Source organism: Plectrocnemia conspersa, unplaced genomic scaffold, assembly GCF_051122295.1.
Source record: "Plectrocnemia conspersa isolate PC_06_02 unplaced genomic scaffold, ASM5112229v1 ptg000013l, whole genome shotgun sequence".
Lineage (NCBI taxonomy): Eukaryota > Metazoa > Arthropoda > Insecta > Trichoptera > Polycentropodidae > Plectrocnemia > Plectrocnemia conspersa.
Window position 1 is genome coordinate 27,633,633 of NW_028277177.1, and position 19,295 is coordinate 27,652,927.

Here is a 19,295-nt window from a genome sequence, read left to right on the forward strand (position 1 = left end):
TGTGCAACATCGCCATTATTTTTCTCATCCACTTGAATTGTGTACCCTTATGTTCGCTTTCGTGGGGCGACAACCTCCATCGAACCGGTCATCCGTCTCTCAAGAACAAGATCTTTCTTCACCCTTTCAGTCTGATTTCGATTTCATCTCTCTCTCGGTGAACTAATCAACCAAAGAATCGATCTTGTACATTTTGCGAAGCATGACATTCGTTTATAATCGAAGTTTTTTGCTTCTTGTCTTTGCGAGTCAATAACTTTTTTTTGTAGCTGTGGGTTTGGTAGATGCAATCTAAGTTTAATGAATGTGAGATGAGATCAACAGGTTTTACGTCTTGATCTCAATAATGTAATTAAATGTTTATGAAAGTGAGAAAAGATTTAAAGGCGTATCACAAAGAATTCGGTGCAATTTATAGCAAGGGTTATTGATGGTTGTCATAAAAGATTCGTAAATGTCAGAGTAAAATTAATTATATGAGGGTTGGTTGTTGACTTCTGAATTAAATTTAAAAAATATTAATACATATATATTAAGCAAATTTATATTAGTCTAAAAATATTAGTTTAGTAAAAAAAAAAGGTTTAAAATTAATAAATAATTAATATTCCCTGTGGAGTTTATATTCGAAACCAAAAAACTCCAATATTTATGAAATTTTAACTAGCAATGACATTTTATTTTGGTTAAGTAGAATTTGGTATTAAACGTGTAATAAAATAGCAAACTTTTTGTTAACTTTAAAAATAGCAACTCCTTTAAGTTTAAGTCACTTTTGTCGTAACAAATATAAAAAACATAATCGTTTTTTTGATCACAAAAAATTCTGATGTATTTTTAATGACTGATAATTTAATTTTTGTATTAAAAAATATTAATCTAAAGTTTGTAGTTTTTATTTCTATAATATATCCCTATTTAGTTTAAATTTAATTAAATATCATTTTTAAAAATGGTGCTGAAAATTAACTGCCGTATTGAATTAAAATGTATATTTTTAATCCAAAATATGCATTTTAAAATATATATATTTTAAGTGTAAAAATTAAATGGGGGATATATATATTTTACATTAAATCTATTATTTTACAAAATTAATAGTGTTTGCGGTTCTATATTAGTTGAAAAAGTGACACCATTAAATTTTCATTAAAAGCTTAGTTATCGTGTAATGATTACATTAATGGTAGTTTTAACTATGCTATATGTATTATGTTTGTATATTTTTTTTTATTTGATTATATGGTATCTTTAAAAATATTCTGAAAAATATAACAAATGTATTGAAATATAAATATATGAACGTAAAATTATTTGCCACTAAAGAATACCAAAACTTCATTAGCGTTTACAGTATTAAATTAGTTGAAAATATGACACCATTAAATTTTTATTAAAACCTTAGTTATTGATATTGATATTTTCTACCATTCTATATTATTTGTGTACAAAAAAATAAAATTTCTATATTGATAAAATATTTTAACTGACAATGCAATTTTATTTTTAATATACAGTTGTTTCAACAAAACTGTCAAAAATTTGATATTAACTAACAAATATAATAATTATAGTCATTTTAATCCTATTGATTATCTTAAATTATTTTTTTTTGCAACTCGACAAATATCAACTGCAGTTTTCAGTTGTTAATTATATATCTCTCATTTACTTTGTATTTAAATGAATGATCTTTTCAAAGTAATCTTCAATATGTATTTTCAATGCTATATTATATGTGTTGATTATAGTTGAAATTGTAACTATCAATGCAGTTTTATTTTGTACGTATAGCTGTTGTTTTAGCAATATTTTTAATTTTGTATCAAAAGTTTATTTAAACAATAAAAAAAAACATTAAATTATTTTCGTTAATATCAAAAACAGCAAACTCCCTTATTTTTTTAGTTTTTTTAATCTAAAAAATGTAAAAATATTAATCGTTTGTATTCCACTGACTATTTCTAAAATATTTTTTTGGTACTTATAAAATATTTTTTAAATAGTTAATGCTTTAAAATATATAATTTAATTAAATAGTCTTAAAAAATTCCCTACCATATTAAATAAATTGCGTATTTTTAATACAAAAAAAAGTAAAACTTTTATTTTAGAAATTTATTAGCGTTTGCTGTTCTATATTAATTGAAAAAGTGAGACTGGTAAATTTTTGCTAAAGGCTTATTTATCGTAAAAAGATTACATTAATGATAGTTTTAGCGATGCTATATGATGTGTGTATAAAAATGGCAAACTTCCAAATATTTGTAATTTTAACTACCGATTTAATTTTATTTTTCATATAATATATATAGTTATTCTATCAAAAATATATATTATCAGTTAAATAAACATTGTTGATAATAGAAAAAAAAGCACTCCCTTAATTAATTAACAAATTCTATTGACTACGTAACAAATTTTTTTATTGCATAAAAAAAGTCATATTTTTCGGGTCAGAATTTTAATACGGTTGTGTTCAGAATTAATATTATATGGGTCAGAATTTATATTAATTGGTCAAAATTTATATTAATTGCTCAGAATTTATATTAACTGGTAAGAATTATTTTAACTAATAGTCAGAATCACATTTTTCAGTTGGCAGTATTATCAAATCTTGTTTTTGCTGTACTAATAAAGATACAATTAATGGATCTGTCATTCGCATGTCGGCATTTCATTAGCATTGTCATTATAAAGGTGTTTTAAGGTCAGGGCTCGTAACATTGTCAGATGCCAAGCGTGCTTTCCGCTGCCGCTCTGTCGTTATTCCCGCTTCGTTTCGTAAATCTGAATATTTTCGCGCCATACACATAATTATATTATGCATGGGGTGTTCAATGTTCTGACTAACGCTTGCTCGCATCAACCTGTCCAACATTATTGGCGCGAGCGAGATATTTCATAAGATATTTTTAAAATAAATAATTTATTGCCCATTTGTATTTATAAATGTTATATTTTTTTAATTCACACGATTATTCTATGTTTTGATTCTGATTGTCCTACAGTGAAATCTCAGTATAGCGAAGCTCACGGGACCGAAGAAAAAAATTCGTTATATTGAATGTAAGGAAGATAATATATATTTATTTTATTTTTAATTACCATATTGCAACTGCATTAAAATAACTTCTTACAAGATTGACATCTTGACATCCATTTTTAAGGATACTGTAATGATTTGTTAAAAAAATGTATGAAACACCTCGAATATTGCTTGTGTACAAGTTAAATTCAGAGCAAAATATTTCGTTATATTGAGATCAGTCTTCGTTACAATGAAAACATTTTATATGAAAGTTTTTTGGGGACAAATTGAAGATTCGTTATACTGGGAATTTTGTTATTTAGGTATTCGTTACAAAGAGATTTCACTCTACATACATTTTTATTCTGACCATATGCTATTTTTTCTAACCTTTTGATATTTTTACTGACCCTGAATAATATAATTATGATAATTCATTATTTTAATTTTGATCGTTCTAGACTTTTATTCTTACAAAAAGTTGATTTAAATTCTAGTTAACAGTTGATTAAATATACCTTTTTTTACTTTATATTTAATTAGATAGTTAATATAAAAAATGGTAAGCTCCCTTTAGTCGCTTTGTTAAAAAAAAATGATTTTTTTCTAAAGCATAAAAAAATATTTAGGTGCTTACGCAAAAGGACGTAATTTTTAATTTAAAAATATTCTAATCTTAATTAGATGGTTATATTAAAGATTGAAAATGTTCTTATTTTTTAGTCGCTTTCGTCTTAGAAAATATAAAAATGATTAATTATTAATTATCAGTTGCTTTTCTTCTAATGCTCCAAAATTATTTAAGAACTTAAGCTTAAATGTAAAGCTTTTAATTTAAGGCACTGTTTTTATATTCTAAAATGTGCGTTTAAGAGTAATCTGCAAATATTTCCTCTATTGTATCATTATAGTGATAATAATAATACACAAAGTAAACTGTTTGTAGATGCTGTAAAGACGTTCTGCCAAATTAGTCTCAGTCAGTCTATTAAGTATGAAATCTCCTTCAAAATCTGTAAAGCGCCAGCCAATGGCATTAAATTCCGCCATTAGCATTCAATGGTAAACAAGTGCGCTTCGTGACCATTCAAAGCATACACTACAAGTCTCCGCTACTGTGTGTTCTTAATTGTCATAAACTTGAACTCGTTCAATAACCGTATTCAACACCCACCCAACTGAGAAAAGAACCTTGGAACAGTTAGGTCCAGTGACGCAATTTTGGATTCCGAACTGACCTCGCCTATCTATCGATTTTGCATTCAACTGGTCGACGAACTGTTTTCTTGTACCGGCGTGTATGCACCTACCCATGTGATGCATATCAATCGGATAAAAGTAAAAACTCGGTGGAAAGCAATCGCGACGGCTACTATGCGATGTGCTAGCCTTTGGGCATCTGCAGGTATAGACGATTAAGTCATGCCTCATCCATATTCTCGTGGCGGTCGGTGGAGACCAGATAAGGATGCGCATAAAAGGTTTGACCTTTAGAAAGGCAATTTTTAGCCTCGGATGAGGGATAAATGCTGTATGTGTACTTGAACGCATCTCATCAAACCATTTTTATATCAAGGTATATCGTTCTTGGAAATCAATCTTAAAGTGGAATGAGAAAAAGGTTTTATAATATGCCAATACAAAAAAATAACCCTCAAGATTACTCTCACTTTCCATATCAAGTTTTAAAGCATGTATCATACTTAAAATATAATATTAATATTATATATTAAAGATTTTTTTAATTTAATAATAAATTATTAAATCTTATCTATTTATATTTAAGTTGAATATATTGCATATTTTAAACTGATAAAAAGCTCATTATCAACCCAAGACCACTTCCTTATCGCATTACATTGCTTTTGAGCGCTTTACGCTGAATTTATGAAAGTTTTCAGCACTTATTGCGGTTCTTTGCAATTCAACTCAAATTATGTAATAATATACAAGAATGTGAAATTTCTGGTTTTACCATTAACTGCACTCTGAGTGCACCAGGACGTCAAAATTATATTAAGGATGAGACATAATTTATTTTAATCATATTCCAAAGATTCCCTCATTAAATTAATATGTATTATTATATATAGTATATCGCCGTGTCGTATTTTGCTCAATCTGTTTCATGAGATCTGCATGTCAGAAAGGATTCGATTCCAGCTGTGCTCATAAATCAGGATAGGACCGGTCAATAAACTTACTTTGTAAAAAAAACAATTTTTTGACAAAGATGCTGCCAGACGGTCCTGACATTTTGCATTTGATTTGCAAACGGATACTAATTAGATAAACATTCCTTTGAAATAAAGACTGATTCTACTAATTTAAAAGAGGCGACTCAATTCAGAAGTCAGCATGTTTTTATCGGTTGACAAAGTGGGGTTGGAATGTTAGGAGTTTGTTTTAGGCAATTAGGTTGTATTGATATAATCAATTTATGTATATACATACTAACATATGTATTATATTATAAAGGGCTTGAAGTGTTGAGTTGTATATTTTTTCACTGCATAACATTTCTCTGTTAAGACTAGTATTATACATATTAGACAATTATACTCAAAAGATATACCTACATGGTGTATGTATATGTAATAAGAATATATAAATAAAAACAGTATTAGTAAATACATTACCAGGACTGCAATTAAACAGTAATCTGTCTCAACAAATTTTTGTGAATCTATATTTTTACTTTTTTAGCCTTGAATATCGGGTTGAACTCTTAAGATTCAGGTGATTATTGAGCTAATTTTTTAAGAACTGCTTCTTTATTGGCCTTTTAAGTATCGTCTCGTTCACTTAGTGCGAATTGAGATGAAACAAAGTGGTAATTTTGGAGTGAAGTGGTAAAATGGATAAAATTCTTTAAGAAATTGCTAGAGGCAGAGTTTCTGTAATGTTGTGTTCTGATTAATATACCCTTTATAATTTATGAAAGTTCAACGTCTCTTCATCAATATCAATTTTAATTTGATGTTCCTCTGAATTAAATAATTAACCGCCATCTTCTTTAAATTTTTAGAATTTAGTTATAAATAATTTTATATCTTAATTAATAAATTATAATATAGCATATAATCTTAGTTTAAAATTTTATTTATTAAACTAATATGTAATAAAATTTATAAAAAATATAAAATTTCACACAAATATTATATAAAAAAAATAGTAATTAAATAAATTTTATTATTTTTTGTATAACCGCGACTAATGGCAATTTTTTTTCTAAATATTATATATCTTATTAATTATAATTTTAATTATCTCAATAATTTGGGGTGGAAACAGAGTATTTGTTTTTGTCTCATCATATCTTAAAAATAAAAGTTTAAAATTGTAAAAGTATTTAATTATAAAGTGTCAGGTTTAGTCGAACATTAGAAAATATTATGTTATTTTTTTAATGTAAAAGGACAAAAAATTTGCGCTACGCGCCTTAACGTATTTAAAAATATAATAGTATAAACCTTAAATTCAGTGTCGATGGTAAATAAGTTTAATCGCTTTCCTTGAAAAAACAACACGAGTTCTATATTTTTTCAATTTATCCTACCCCCCTTAAACTCGATTGTTTGATTCTAGAAATTAGTATGTAGACGTTTCTTAATAAATGTATAGTAAAAATATCGTGATTGCTCAAAACGTGGCATGATTAACCAATTTTAATTTATAATATTATTATTAATTGGTATTACAAAAATAAAAATAAAAATAAAATCTCCATGATGTGTTCTTTCAGTCATGAATATAAAATCTGACAAGGGTCTCTCCTGGTCTCTGTATCACGCGTCAGCATCTATTTCTCATGTTATTAATATTGTTTGCTTTCGTGCTATAACCTTTCAAATATCATCAATACATCATTCTACACTTGAATAACGAAAATTGTAAATTTTCTGGGGAAATTCCGGATGCAATAAATTACCACAAATTAGCATTCACGAGCAAATTCGGCCTCGATATTATGTCACACAAAAGAACGTGGATCGCGTCTAATCGATTTTGCAAGGGTTTGGTTCAACAACCGTACCGATCACCTTCGTTTTCTAATCGCTGTCGATAATTGCTGAAAATCCATGGTCAGAAGAAGCGTCTGAAAATCCAGCAAGAGTATCAAGAACTTAATTGCTTGGCATGACGAGTCAATTTCAGCATCCCCGTGAAGGTTTATTCTTATTTTTATTTAATGGATGTCATTCCAGATAACGACCGGACGCATCTTACGCAATTATGAGCGAGTTTACGCAATTTTCAACACTTTTTTAATTTGCGTAATAAAACCTGTTCAGTGCTCTTCTTTGGCAATTATTAATTCTAGTTTTACGATGAGCTATCGAGGCGTAATCCCATTTATTATATAAACGGGTCGTGTATGGTTTTTCTATAAAAATGCGAGAGATGCTGTGAATATCCAGAGATCTATCCCGATGGTCGACTCGTTCACCTTGCCTGAGGCTTCTTGCATTTCTCTACAATCATTCAACCCACCAGCTATACCTGAGCTGTAAATTAACCCTTGATTTATAAAACGCAATGCTATACAAGTGTAAAGGTTAAATGCGAAAGTATGTTTAATAATATGGTTGATGTTAAAAGACTTTAATTTTGATTAGTAAAAATATTGTTATTAAACTATATAACATGAGCTGCTATAATATTATGAAGCTTTACATATACAGATTTTTAGTTTTGTTGTTTGGGGTAAAAAATTAATTAATCACACATATAATTTTTCCTCATACATATAATTGCTACTCTTGTTTGATAAATGACCTAATCAATGCCATGTTTAATTGTATATTTTTTGTTATACAAAAGGAGAAAATTTAATTTAAAGTAATTTGTCCTGAAACTTGATTTATATATTTAAAAATAAATTCTATTCTGACATAGACTGCATTGTATATTACTTCTTCACTAGATTTTAGTTCTAAATCATCAAAAAAAATCTTGTAAGACTATCTATTTTATTTACATATAAATCGGAATATAATTCATTTATTTTTATTTTAAAATTATAAAGAATTGATAATATATAAAAATGTAAGGCGAAATCAATTTTTAAGAAAAGATTCAGTAAGAATTATAGTGATAACAAATTAATATTATTTTCCCCCCTTTCTAAGGGTTAAATAGTTGGCAGCCCTGTTAAAAATAGAAATGCATATTTATCATCAGCGCAAAACTAGCGTGAGATTGCAAAAAGCGATTATCCCGCGTAGATCCTGTTTATATGTAGCCTTTATGAAAAAAAGACCGGTCTCGCGCTTCGACTTAAACGCTTTAATTAAAAGATGTTCGCGGAATAAAACAATAAAAGAAAAACGATGGCTGTCTTTAGTGGCTTTACGACCAAAACGAGGTCGATCGATCAAACAGCGATCTGTTTTATCGTCGTGCATAATTTCGATTGCGGCCTTGAACTGCCGCCGTTATGTAGATCGATGATGACTCACAATAAACAATTGGTTTTTCGTTAGTCACTCGTTGTATCTTAATTAATTTTGATATATTGTATTCATTTTTTTCCTTATAATTAAAATTGTTTTAATATGATGTATGATTTTAAACGCGTTGATGAAAGCTGGAAAACATTAATACGCATGCGTCATTTATGTCAAATTAAATAAGCGCCATTTTGATAATACGTGACAATAAATAATATTGCGCATGCGTCATTTCTGTCAAATTTAATGAAACTATTGTTTGCATGAATTCTTATAATAATGAAGAGAGATACATAAAATAATTTGTATGGCTTTAATTAATGTCGCATTTAAAAGTAGTCTGAATTGACTGATATAAAACGAATAAATTTAATATTAACAACAATAAACGAATCAGTGTTGCCAGCATAAATATATATAAGGTTTAATCTATAGTAAAGTTTTTATATTTATTACATTTCTTAGTATTTTTATTGATATAAATACAATCTGATTTACTGATATTTTTGTTAAATTAATATTGTTTATATGGATGAATTAACATCATCTTATATGATCATAATATTTCCCCTTTTAATTTAACGCTTAATTTCATTAAGTAGTATTGTAACATCGCATATAGTTTAATGCTAAATGTTTCAAAGAGGGTTACTGATGAAATTCGGCGATTTTCTTAGCTCAATAACATTATAATAAATTAATTAATATTAACGTGAAATGGCAAAATGTATGTTTTATTTGAGTTTTAATGTGTTATAAATCAATTTCGACTAATTTGCGTATGTTGAAAACAAAAATGAGCATTAAAATCACGATTAATAACATATTTTCAAACCTGATGTAATGCAAAATAGTTGGGTGTACTAAGAGGGAATATGAATATAAATCATTTCCCTTTGATCCTTACAGGTTTACCGACAATGTATGGATTGTATTTTATGAAGCTTCAAAAGTATTTTCTATACAAATACGATTTTAAATATCGTGATTCACGGATGACAATCGTATAAATTTAACTCGTTTATGCGATAGTTTGCGTCGGAGCAAATTGCATCCAGCTAGTTAGTTAATCATTAGGATTTACTGGGACAGTCATCCGCTACTAGCTTGTCTCGTTGCGAATTTAACTCCGAGCTATGATAAACGACCACGTTCTCGGATTCTTAATGGCGGTTTAATGTTTGGGAACAAAAAATATTAAAAAAAGCATCATCTAACGTTGGGTGGCGTTCCAATTCATCACGATCGAACGAAATATTGGAGGCGTGGTTTTGTAATACAATAACTTCAGCAACAATCGAACCGGTCCCGAAACAAACCCAAACGATTATCATTATGCGGAAAGCAGATCCGAGACTCGCATTCCCAAGCAATGTGTTCTTAGATGTTATCCGCGGTAACCGTTTTGTCTCGTAACTATTTCACGGTTTTTACAATTGATGTTGCGATTTGCATAAGAGGACGAGGTGCTCGTCGTGAATGAAGCGCACATTATGAGCGAGGCATCTTCGTCCATAACTCGGTGCCAAAGTATGCTTCGATAATCTTCGATTGCATTTCCTAATGCTTGCGTGTAAATTATTTTACGACTCTGTAAGCTTGCTTAGATTAAAGTTTATCTTCTTGTTTGGGATACGTTGAACTTGAACTTCAACGCGGAAGGTCATTAACGTTGAGGTTATGCTTGGATGAAGATAGTGACTCAGAAGGAAGTATCTGATTTCAAACTTAAATTGCTACAATGTTGCACATTCATCCCCCAAATCATGGTGAATTGGCCAATCAAAAATGTGCCGGTATGAAAATAAAATATAAGATTATCGCTTAACTATGAATACCAACCATGTTATTTATTCCTCAAGAACTAATAATTCTGTGACATTGAAATGCTCGAATTTATCTTAATTAAAATGATTCTCTGGATTATATTATCGAATATTCTCAAATATTAGGTGTGCAAATAATTTGGTACACGCGTTTATTTTTGTAATTAAAAAGTTCTTAATCGATTATTTTTAAACCATAACTGTTTAAAATATAGCCGTACAATTTGTAAAATAATGGTGAATATATATACATACTTGCCTGTTCTAGCCGTAGTCTCTAAGTCGTGTCAGATATTTAGTTGAACACTGGGAGAAGATGGGTGACTACTTGACTTAATCGAAGTGAAAACAGATATTTTTCTTTTGACATTAAGCATTTGATTGATTAATTTATTTGGTCCTTGATAGTCTACATTTAAATTATTCTAATGTTGTGTAATATCAACATAATAACCAAAATCTTACATCCATTCTTTGGCTTTAAATCATTAAAAAGAGTAATCCTTCATCTTCAAAAAATTCGTTTTAAAAACGCGACTTAACCATCTTACTTCGATATTTAAAATAACATCACTATATAAATTTTTTTTTCTAAATTTACGATAATTTAGCCCTCAAGATCTAAAAAGTGCCGTATAATGCTAGATATAAAATAATTATTATATATAGTAAATTACTTGGGAATACTATTACTTTTTATGATTCATTTTAAATTTGCTCTTTTAAGTCACAAGTAAAAATTGCACACAATCCCATCGCGTAATCTCAGCTCTAGGCCTTCCTCGCACAATTTTCCTGTCTTCATTTTCGACGTTGGATCTTGATTGATTGACTCAGCAGACGCCGCACAAAAAAATCCGTACTGTCATCTTTCGCCGGCTCACTTTTCAACGACGAGCGAAGATCGAACCCAAGTTTAACGACCTGCACATCAGGCACCTGTAATTTCCTCGTTACGTCACTCGGCATAGTTTCTTGTGCAAAAAGTGCCCATATAGCGCATTTCAAATGCTAATGCATCATGGCCCACCTCGAATGCCAGCCCCATTGGACTCGGGCCATTTGTGCTCAATACTCGCTCTAATACTGATCCGAGAGATTCTTATTGTTGTGATGATCGCCATGTCCGCTTGGCGTTTAAGACAATGGCTCCTTTTTGGGCTCGAGCATTGTGTACGAATGCGAAACTGAAACAATGATGTTACACGTGTGGAAGGAAGATTAGCAAATTGTCGATGCTCGCGCAATTCCCTTATCAAGAACGATCCACTCTTGGAGAGCTTGCGAATTATTTTTGTTCTTTCCTGTTCTTAACATTGACAATAAGCGATGTGCATTAACCTTTTACTGTGTTGAATAATCACATAACATTAAGAAATGCATGCGTAATATTGTATCGGATGATATTTTTCATATTGAGCTCTGAAAGGTACATTAACATATACTATTAAAAAGGATTTCAAATTGGAATTAAAATGGTTGTTCTATATTAAGTGTCAAAAGTGCCAAAAGTAACTGATTCTGGCTCTGTCTAATGAGCCAGACTCTTTGTTATAGGCAAAAATGTATATGATTAAACTCAGCATGTCTAACTGCACAATTTATTTTAGAAATCTGTAAAACTTAAAACGTTAAATATCGTTCTATAAATTTCGTAATACTGGGTTCCTGTTCGGCGAATGTATTTGTCACCGATCTTTACCTTTGTTCAAGTAAGACCAACGATTTGTATGCAAGTGCTTTGCTTTTAAATAAACATCCACTCTGATAAGCACAACCATTTATTTATTTACGCCGCCAAAAAAAATTGTTAGAAAATTCAAGGGAATATAGTAAATTATATAACGAAATTTTAAAATTCTACACTTATGTTTTGTAAAAATTCTAAAACTAAGACGAAATAAACGCGTGTAACATACCAACGTGTAGATACCAGAAGTCCAACCCTTTAATTTTTTTACCAATACGTATGAATCGGGGCGGAACAAGACTATTTTTCATTGTCTAATAAATCATTTTTTAGACTCTAAGCATTGAAACGCCGCCATTCTATGGAATGTGAATTTGAGAGATGTTAGGGTTCGACGGAATATGCACTAGCCATATCCTTTGTATTTGTCAACGATCTTTATGGATTTGTTCACGGTTTTTTGCTGTTGCTTTGCAAGTTTTAATGGATACCTGTTATTTATAATACATAAATTCATCTTTGCCGGATTGTTTTAAATTCTGAGAAATAAAACAAAATACTAATAATATTAAAATATAAAATTAAACGCAAATAAAAAAACTTAACAAATATATACACACATATGCGACCCCCCCCCCCCCCGTGTAACACCAAGCTAAATCCCGCACTTGTGCGGGACCCGTCTTTAAGCAATTAACATGAATAGTTAATGAGTGGTTAGGATATCATATTTTTTATTTATAATCTTAATATATATAAAAGTATTGTTTTGATCAGTGAGTCAGATAATATTTTAAAAACGCATTGACTGTTTTTTACATTGTTTGGAATACTTATTCATCAATTTTATATATATGTATGTATTATAACTTTTTCTTAATGAGAATATCTTCTATAATACAAAAAAAACATAACTTAGGTTAATGAATTACAATTTTTTTAGCAAGATAATGCATAAAGCTAAGTGTCACAGGGCATAAAAAACATAATGGCATAAAAACCAATATAATGTAAAAAATGTAAGCAAAAAATTAACTACATAAATAGACATTGCTACATAATATAATTATAGTCTTATAAAAAAAATTCTGAGATATATTTTATAGCGATTTTAATACCAAAAAAACATTTTCGTAACACCAAAAAATAAAACATATTATAATTAAGTTTTCCGAAATTAAAATGTTTAAAACGATTATCGATATTAGTGAAACGAGATTAAAATCTTTTAGAGCAGGCCTAGGCAAGAAGTCGATCACTGGCCGATGACGACACAGTGTATTGATATATTCACAATCGGTTTTGAGACCAAAGAAGTGTGACTTTGTAGCCAAATATACGCTGAAAAGCTAGTTACAGTTATTAACATACATAAATTACCACATATGTTAATAAACGTAGATGATGCTATCAGGCGGTAGAGTTAAAATGGCAGATCTTGGAACTCTGAGAGTCTTAGTTGGTGTGTCGAGTTGTATTATTGCTGGCTGTGATTTTGGTCAAGAAGCTGGGAATTATCATGATATCTTCTCGTGATGCTGTCTCTCGTGTCGGTAGTCTCTGTTCATCTTCGCTGATGTGACTTAATGAAGTCTTTCTAGCGTCTCTCTTTTGTTACAAAGTGTAACATAAGACAGCTCTTAGGAATCGCAGATGAGGATGTTTGTGAACCAATTGCATCACTTTTTTGACATAAAAAAAAATGTTCATGCCTTTAAAGAGACACAGTCCATATGGTCACACAGCGATCGGTAGCTAAAGGGTAGAATAACAATATTATTATGTGCAGTGTAGAATGTATGGTCTAGCACGTGTCCTTTCACAACCGTATGGTATCCACGAGGAATGGGATTTAGCCTTTTTTTCATCATTATTAAAGAGAAATGCTGCTTTTTGATATGTATCGTTTCTGTCGCAAGTCTTAGGAAAGAAATTTTGCAGCGGCATTTCAATATGTTACATGTTAAATTTCAATCGAAGTTTTATATTAATTTTAAAATAAGGAAAAAGTAGTTTCAACAATATATGTTTTCAAATCAATAGAGCAGCGTTCGGCACGGCTTCCAATTTTTTAGACATACTTTTTATGCAAGGAAAATCTTTGGATTTTTTTGAAAAGGGTTCATTGCAGAGAGTTATTTATGGGGTGTTCACTGTTTTGACTAATATTCGCTAGCACTTAATCTATCCAAAAATAATGCACAAACAATTCGGTTAATCAAACAATTATTTTATATATTTATCATTAAAATTGTCCTCGTTTTTATTAGAACGATCTTTGCAAATTTTTATTTTAATGAAAAACCATTGGGGATGATTTCATTGTGTAGGAAAATATTTAAGAAATTCGTAACAAGGATACAGTTGCCATTATATTAAACTTGTCTCAATCAAACTTATGTCAGACTGAGGAAGATTTTTAGATATTTTAGCAATCACTGCATTATTCATAAATTAGTTTTATATATCAAGAATCTAAACACAATAAGTGTAATAAATATTATGTATTGATGTAAGGTTTTAGATGCAATTTTGTAAAAAAATAATGAAGTATATAATATTTAATTATACTCAGATAAAAAAGGAAGCACCAAGATCGAAAAAGTATATGATTGTCTTTCGTAATATTTTGCAATATAGCACTATAATTTGTTACAAGAGATTAAAAAAAATATAAAGCTCTTCTTCCTCGAACCTCGTCGTCCCTTGCAGAAAAAGAGCTTTAAGCACAAACGTATCTACCTGTCAACAATGCGTATTTTCGCACCGTATAATTACGAAACGTGAATTTGCGCCTCCATTATATTAATACCAAACATTTTATTTACTTTTTATTTTCATTTATGCCATTGAACTTGCGAGGAATGTTGGCGGTCACAAAGGGGCACATTGGATTCCGAATCGAGACCACCATAGCAAATAAGGAAGCCAGATCGTCCTTGCTTCCCAAGCGTGACCCTTTGGAACCGGACCCTGTCAACGAAGGCGTTTCGAGTTTATTTTATCGATTCGGCCGCTTAAACCGTTATTTCAGCCTCGATGCGAGTATTGTGTGGGTGTGGACAAATTTATTCTCACCATCTTTCTAGTATTTCTAATCCTGATACCTTTTAGGTGTAAGGAGCGCGTGACCAAACGGGAAAACTTAAAGCGCAATCGAGGTATTATTATTGGCACGACGTATGAATGGCTCTGATTCACCATTCAAGTTTTGAGACAAAATGTTAAACAGATTAGAATAGAATCTAGTTATATCTTAATCTGGAATCGTTTTTTTAACATACATTTTTATTAGCTATAAAATAAGATCTCTATACATCTAAAAACTATTTCTTCTCAAATTAAACAAAAAGAGTATACTGCATATCACTTGTAAATTTTCTCTTAAATCTGGAAACAGTAAAGTTACTAAAGCTGCAGTTTAATTGTAATATAACAGAAAAAAATAACTCAAATTTTTAGTGTTAAAAGTTGTTGTATGAATAATTTGCCACTGAATGATTTATATTATTACCATGTGAAATATTTATAGAAGACGTTGCAAAAGTTAGCAAATTCCGTAAATTCTTGGAATGCTTACTCGACCATTTTATTTTATATATAAATTCAAGTATTTTTTCAACAATACATAGTTGCATTCTTCAGAATCAGATTTGTAAGATATCATTTACAACATTTATAAAGTTTTTCGAACGTTGGAAAATAAATACCTAAAAGATAATCTGCTTCTTCTTTTTGGTATGCTGTCCAGAATCATGCCCTTTGAATAGTCTTTAAAAAGTCATGCTACTTCCATGTCAATTGTATCCTTCTTCAACACTTGAAAAAGAAGAATTGAACCATTGCCTTTCAATCGTTTTGGCACGTCCTATTGTTTCATTTTTTGGAAGAGGCTAAAAAATTAAACGCAATGACTTGCGACGCGATATTTCAATGCACTCTCACTTTTCCATCGGTCACTGTCCAAACCCTTGAACGAAATTGAACAACGGATCGACGTGAAAAGGCGTTGTTGATAGGTCGACGATCTTTATTTATTTATTTTTCATTCTTTTCATTTATTTATTTTTCATTCTTTGCAGATTTCAGACACCAATGACACATAGCTGAAACAATAGATATATTAGCTAATACAAATATGAAGAATTCTTGGATAATTGAGGCCGGATGCTGGTTACTGATTGTCGCATCTGTGCATGGTGAGTTAATTTAATTAAGGACATAATTTAATGCAAGCATGTCTAGTAATATATTGTGTAATTTAAGCTTGTGTGTTAAAAATAGAATCATAGCTATGCAACATATGCATAGCTATGATACGAAGCTGTTCTTGAATAGGGTTGATAAAGGTTTTAACAAATATGTAGTTTAATTAATAATAGTTATTTATTAATTAAAACTATTTATTTCTTACACATATTTAACTCTATTATAATTTTCATATTATTTTATAAAAGTAATTACTTATTCAATAATTTAATACTAAAAGTGTTTTAACATATCAGATTCTGTGTACGCGACAGCGATAATTGACATTTAGTAAATAGTTATGGCATAAGAGGTCCTAGGCTTGATTATATTTTCAGTAGCAAAATCGAATTATAAAATAATACATTTAATTGTTAATTTTTCATATTTATATACAATATAAATATATGAATTGTAAGCTGAATTAATAGTTTATAATTAATCAAATAGATGTTTCTGATTTAAAGATTTTTATTTCAGTCTGGTGTTCCACTACTTACTTAGCAGTTGTTTATTGTGTTTATCCCGTTATAACGCATTCGGCTTACGCCTGTAATGTTAATAAATTAATTGATTAATTAATGATTTTTTCCTACATATATAAATGCAAAAACTAATAAGTAACGGATTATTCAGTAAAATCAATTATATTTGTATTATGTTCACCCAATTATAAGATATTTACGATATGTTTTTTTATACAACACATTACTTATAAGGTGTTTTTTTAACTCGACCGGTCGAAAGCGCTATTTAAGTGATCATCAATAAATAAGAGATTAACAAAAATAACGGAAATTGATATATGCACACGATATATTAATTATACACGAACGAACACAGTTCTCGACCGGAGGCGATTTCGCGAATCATCCCGCATTTAAGCGGCGATTTTTTAATGGCCACGAATACATCAATAAATTTATCGCGACTCGTTGCCGATTTTAATTATAACATTGAGACGCTCCTGGCCGATAAATTTGCAGTTAAGACTCACGCGGCGCAAATTTAAAATGGCGTCGGTTCGATAGCTCGATGGCTCGATGGCTGTCAATTAATTGCAGATGTTTTATCAATTAAAATGATAATGCATTCAGGGGGTGATTCGATTAGTCGATGCGGCGAACACAATATAGTATTATGGAGGGTCATATAAACGCCGTAATAGTAATAACGCCACGGGATGCAAAGCGGCACTTAATAAATAATGTTCCCGTATATAGCGATAGGGTTGCCATGTGTAAATAAATATAATGGGATGGCATTTATGCTCTTAGCGCTAGCGCAGGGTTAAAAGTCGAGGGCTATTAAAAATATTGAGTTTTTATTAACAAGGATCAGATGTGGCTTGTTACAAAAATAAGGATTTAATATTTGATATTATGATAAAAAAATATGGAATATCATAGTATAAAAATCTTTTTTGCTTCTCTTTGTACTACATATAGTATGTTAAGAAAAACATTGTATTTTATGGTTACTATTTACAACCTGACAGCCCTACCCATAAACCACAACTGCTCGTTATGCACATGCACTTGAACCTATGCATGTGAATCAACTTTCGTCGAGGTTTATTTTGCAATTTCCCAACACACCGAGATTGTCTGGAAGAAAATACCACAAACTACACTGTCCAACACCTGTCCCATGCGTATAAATTAACCATAAAATATACCTAGAAGACTCCGCCAGCAATATCCAATGACATACAATAATTATTTTAATGGATAAATTCTATTATATGCGCAAGAATTTTTAGCATCGCATAAAAGTCTTTTGCATGATTTAATTTTGCATCGTAATATAGGTAGGGTTCACGATTCGAGGTTTGCACGCGCGATGTTGTATCACGATTTAAAAATAAAATTGAAGGAAAAACAAGAAGTTAAGGATGAATGCACCATCAGTCATTCTTGTCACGAGAGAACTGGTTCGAGATGATAGGCTCGTTAGGATGTGCAGCATCTTGTGCAACAGCAAGTGCATTCATCGATGAAAAGTGAAAAAGCAGTAAACATTGAAAGGGAACGTTAGTGCTGGTTGAATTTTATTGGTTCTCGGTCGTAAATAAGATCGACATACTTGAACTGAATATGAGATATAATGATCATGAAATACATGAATAATCAGCTGTTAAGTTGGTGCACCAATGTCCTATGAATATTTATTCAAGTATGAACCTTATATAAGTTTGTAGTATTTATGTATTTTTTTATTCGTGCCATTTGGTAGTTATATGAGATTATATTCAACCAAAATATTTTAAGCACTCGTCTATAAAATTAAATTGTCTTGATTTGCTTGAATTAATTTTGTTGATAAAAAAATTATCACCTTACTTCCCTATTTTTTTATCATTTATCATTTATACTGTATAATAGCGAAGCTTTTTATTACGCGAGTATCAAAAGGTGATACATAGGTCATAATTAATTATTTTATTTCCTCTTATTTACAAATCATGTCCATGAAGAATTGTACTTCTATAATAAATAGTAAATTTCCTGTTTAGAGAAATACAGTGTCTGAAACATTTTATCGTGTATAATTGTTGGTTATGTATACAAATATAACCATATATTTTTATACATATATGCAGTGTAATGATGTCACTCTTAGCATTCGGCGAAATATATTTATTATACATAAGACTTTCATAATAATTTTATTTTCGGAAATTAAATTTATTGCTATTGAAAATCTTATTTATTATCGGCTAGCTATCCGATTTTTTACATTCTTATGGATGAATTATATTTTATTTTTATATTTATTACACATTAAAAATATAATTTTTAAAGATTTTAATATGTATTAAATAATGGCTGTCAGAAATAGTTATTGCTGTGTTTAAAAAAAAACAGACCATATGTTTATCTACCATTTAATATATATTTTTTTTTTTTAATATTTATTAGTTATATTCTCATTTTAAAGAGTTTTTCCAACCACTTTTGACGCGACATCTAGTTGTACACATTTGGCACATTGTAGCTATCTTCTGAAATAAGCACTTTAGTGATGAAGTAACTGCTTGGTGG

At 29.8% G+C, this 19,295-nt stretch overlaps 1 protein-coding gene across 1 annotated transcript in view; it reads left to right on the forward strand.

Moving 5' to 3' along the window:
• Positions 1 to 19,295, forward strand: part of LOC148227745 (uncharacterized) — a 44,650-nt gene that overhangs the window by 13,540 nt on the left and 11,815 nt on the right. Inside the window, exon 2 of the mRNA XM_088201609.1 lies at positions 16,086 to 16,202. Coding sequence (XP_088057735.1) covers positions 16,142 to 16,202 — 61 coding nt within the window. The 5' untranslated portion in view covers positions 16,086 to 16,141. The remainder of the gene's footprint in view (positions 1 to 16,085; positions 16,203 to 19,295) is intronic.